At 38.8% G+C, this 3,801-nt stretch overlaps 1 protein-coding gene across 2 annotated transcripts in view; it reads left to right on the plus strand.

Annotated features, from left to right (window-relative positions):
• The window catches only part of LOC107742769 (protein naked cuticle homolog 1-like), a 42,427-nt gene that overhangs the window by 34,209 nt on the left and 4,417 nt on the right, over positions 1 to 3,801 (plus strand). For both annotated transcript variants that reach the window (XM_016555807.1, XM_016555808.1), the window contains exons 5-7: positions 1,565 to 1,668; positions 2,255 to 2,350; positions 2,818 to 2,965. In XM_016555807.1, coding sequence (XP_016411293.1) covers positions 1,565 to 1,668; positions 2,255 to 2,350; positions 2,818 to 2,965 — 348 coding nt within the window. The remainder of the gene's footprint in view (positions 1 to 1,564; positions 1,669 to 2,254; positions 2,351 to 2,817; positions 2,966 to 3,801) is intronic.

Below are 3,801 nucleotides of genomic sequence, written 5' to 3' on the forward strand. Positions count from 1 at the left end.
GACTACAATGCCGGCAGTTCTGACTCACATTCTGTAAGTACGTTTTCATTTAAAGGATTTGCCACTGATGATTCAAACGCGAGTTTTGGGCAGTGTGGATTAACGTTAGCACTTGTTGTTTGTCATTTCTCTGATCACAAATGCAGACAGGGTTTTATGTTTACGCGGCGCAATGCAACGCAACGCGTAAAAAGACAGTATAAGTCATTATAATCCATAATTATGTCCTCACTGGATGCAACAAATGCCTCGTTTGTAATGGGTTTTAATGTTTATGTCTCGTCGCTCCGGCCGGACACGGCATCAACAGTATGTGTGGGGCGTAACATTTCCGTCTCACGCTTGAGGTATTCGGCCAATCATAACGCACTGGATAGCTGGCCAATCACAGCCCACCTTGCTTTTCAGACCGATGAGCTTTGTAAAAATCAACGCGTTTCAGAAAGGCGGGGCATAGAGGAGAAACAATAATGTACAGTATGTGGAAAATAATGTGTTTTTTGAACCTTAAACCGCATAAACACATTTCATTACACCAAATACACAAAATAATGTTCTTTTTAGCAACATCATATGACCCCTTTAAGCTCAATGTACAGACACTGTGAAGCTTCAAAGGTAAAATAGCACAATAAAGGTAGCCCAAAAGACTCTAAATATTCCAAGTCTTACAATAGTTTTGTATGGAAAACAAACCAAAATTCAAGTGGTTATTGACGGAAAATCTTGCTTTCTTCAGCCAAAGAACCCAAATCTCAGTTGTGACATATTAAACTCGGCATGTCACGGTTGGTTAAGTTACATGCAAGGAACCAGTGCCGTTTAACATCATTGACGTCAATGCTGCCACATTGTGTTTTGATTTAAACTGCTTACATTTTGATCTGCTGTCTTGGTTCCTCTGGTTTTTTCCTCATCCTTCCTAAACATCTTAGAGAGTTTTGCCTCACCATTGTTGGCTTTGGCTCACTTAGTGGAGATTGTAAGACACTCTTCTTTGTAAAGCTGCTTTCGGGTGATCCATTGTGAAAGCTCTGCCACTGCATAAAAAGTGGTCCTGAATTGAGATGTGGACATGAGCTATGTGTGTGTGCTACATGTCCATCCATGTTTTCCAAGACTCTAACAAAGTGTGTAGAGGAACATGTAGGCTACTTCTGAGATTAAAATCAGGGTGTGATAGCAAATTTTGGCTGAAGTTTTATGTCCCATACTATCAGACTGTATGAGTGTCTTCAGTGTAATGCACTGGACTGCAATAGTTCAGATGACATGGCTGGATTCAAAAATAGCTGGGTGCTTCCTAGGCATTCTCCTTTAACTCTTTCCCTTCTCTCTTCTCTGTCTATTTTAGTTCATATATGCTCATAAAGCTGTTTCTCAGTATTTTTTACTCATAAAAAAAAAAATCACAAATTAAGAACTGAATTGCACTTTTGAACAAAAGTAGAGGTACAGTCAAATGAGATGAAGACAAAAAATATATATACTGTATACAGCAAGAGCATTTCTTAAGTATGAAATTTGTTCCCTTATCATTATGTGAATTTGTGTCCCCATGCAGTGGCCCTGCCCCCTGAGAAGACTGACAGTTGTAGTGTGGAAGAGAGAATGCAGGACACTGAAGGCTCGGCCACTGTTGGACCACACAAACAATTACAGTTTGAGGTCAGTATAAAACACACATACATGTTGAGTAGGCTTTTTAAAGAAATTAATACTTTTATTCAGCCAGGATTAAAGCATTAAAAGTAAATTGATCAAAAGTCACACTGAAGACATTTATAATGTTACAAAATATGTATTTATTTCAAATGCATTTCTATTATATTGAAATTACTATTAATCAAAGAATTCTGAAAAATATGTATCATAGTTTCCACAAAAATATTAAGCAGCACAACTATTTTCAACATGGATAATCAGAAATGTTACTTAAGCTCCTAATCAGCATATTATAATGATTTCTAAAGGATCATGTGACACAGTGGCTGTTGAAATTTCAGATTTGCTTTCATAAGAACAAATTACATTTAAAAATGTATTAAAACAGAGAAAACAGTTATTTTAAATTGTAGTAATATTTCACAATATTGTTGTTTTACTGTATTTCTGTTCAAATGCAGCTTTGGTGAGCATTAGAGACTTCTTTTTAAAAAAACATCAACACAATCATGCCGACCCAGAATTTATGAACAGTCTTTTAAACGTGTGTTACTGAAACAATGATTATCCATTGTTGTTTATTAATCAGGAGTTGGAGTGCGCCGTATCAGTTGAAGAAGATAACCGGCAGGAGTGGACTTTCACCCTCTATGACTTCGATAACAATGGCAAGGTCACAAGAGAGGTAAGACCGAGACCTCTGTGCACTAAGGACAGTGACTGCTATCTTTTGTCATGGGAAAGCCCAGCAACAGAGACAACACTAACAGGACATACTAAGTAGATGTCGCTCACTGTCTTTTTTCTTCCACCGTGCCACACAGTTCCTGTTTTTCTCAGCCTCATAGTTGCTCTGCATTTACATTTAATTTCCACATGCTAAATCGCCTCAGATGTATAGCATGTTTCATGTTTGCGTGCACATGTGCCCTCCACTGCTGTCAGCATCTGTCTTCCCTCCCTGAGGCTATAGAGACTCTAATTAACACATTATTGTGGACATGTCTGTGTATGAATTATGAATAATGCATGTATCTTATCATTTATCACGTACAGGCTTGCACAGCATATAAAAGACTAATCAACCGTCTCGTGTCAGTGAAGATCTCTTAATTTCATGTTATTTTTCCCTCTCTTTCTCCCTGCATCCAGGACATCACCAGTCTACTGCACACCATTTATGAGGTGGTGGATGCATCAGTGAATCACTCCCCCAGCAGCAGTAAGACCCTCAGGGTGAAGCTCTCTGTCGCCCCAGACTCCAGCCAGAGATGGAGGAACTGCACCCAGACTAACACAGGTACACAGAGAGAGTTTTCTCCGAGCAACAGAAAATTAGTTGAGAGATATCAGGGAGAGTTCACTCAAAATGCAGTCATCGTTTACTCACCGTCATGTTGTTCCATAACTATATGACTGTATCATTTCTACCGTGGAACACAAAAGGGATTTTAGCAGAAATTTGGTGCTGCTCTTTTCCATACAGTGATGGAATGGAATGGTAACTGAATCAATCAAACTTGATCAAAAAGGACAAAAAGACACTATTTAAGAAGTCAATAGGACAACAGGTTTGTGTGATGGTCAAACTGAAATGTACAGTCATGGCCAAAAGTTTTGGCAGTGACATAAATTGTGTTTTGCAAAGTTTGCTGCTTCAGTATTTGTAGATTATTTTCCCACATAATTGTATAGAAACATTAAAAGTTTCATAAAAGTTTCTATGGTATACTGAAAAACAATGGTAAGCATATCATAAGTTTTAAAGGCTTTTATTGGCAAAAAATATAATGAGTCTGATATTTACAGTGTTGACCCTTGTTCTTCATAACCTCTGCAATTCGCTCTGGCATGCTGGATATTAGCTTCTGGGCCAAATCCTGACTGATGGAGATCCATTCTTGCCTTATTAGTTCTCAGAGTCACACTTTGTGGGCTTCTGCTTGTCCACTCGCCTTTTGAGGACTGACCACAGGTTCTCTATGGGATTGAGATCCGGGGAGTTGCCTGGCCACGGATCCAAAATTTCAATGTAATGATCTTCGAGCCACTGCTTTATCACTCTTGCTTTGTGAGATGGTGCTCCATCATGCTGGAAAATGCACGGATCATCACCAAATTGCTCATGGATCATTG

Source organism: Sinocyclocheilus rhinocerous, unplaced genomic scaffold (genome assembly GCF_001515625.1).
Source record: "Sinocyclocheilus rhinocerous isolate Xijiao unplaced genomic scaffold, SAMN03320098_v1.1 scaffold857, whole genome shotgun sequence".
Classification (NCBI taxonomy): domain Eukaryota; kingdom Metazoa; phylum Chordata; class Actinopteri; order Cypriniformes; family Cyprinidae; genus Sinocyclocheilus; species Sinocyclocheilus rhinocerous.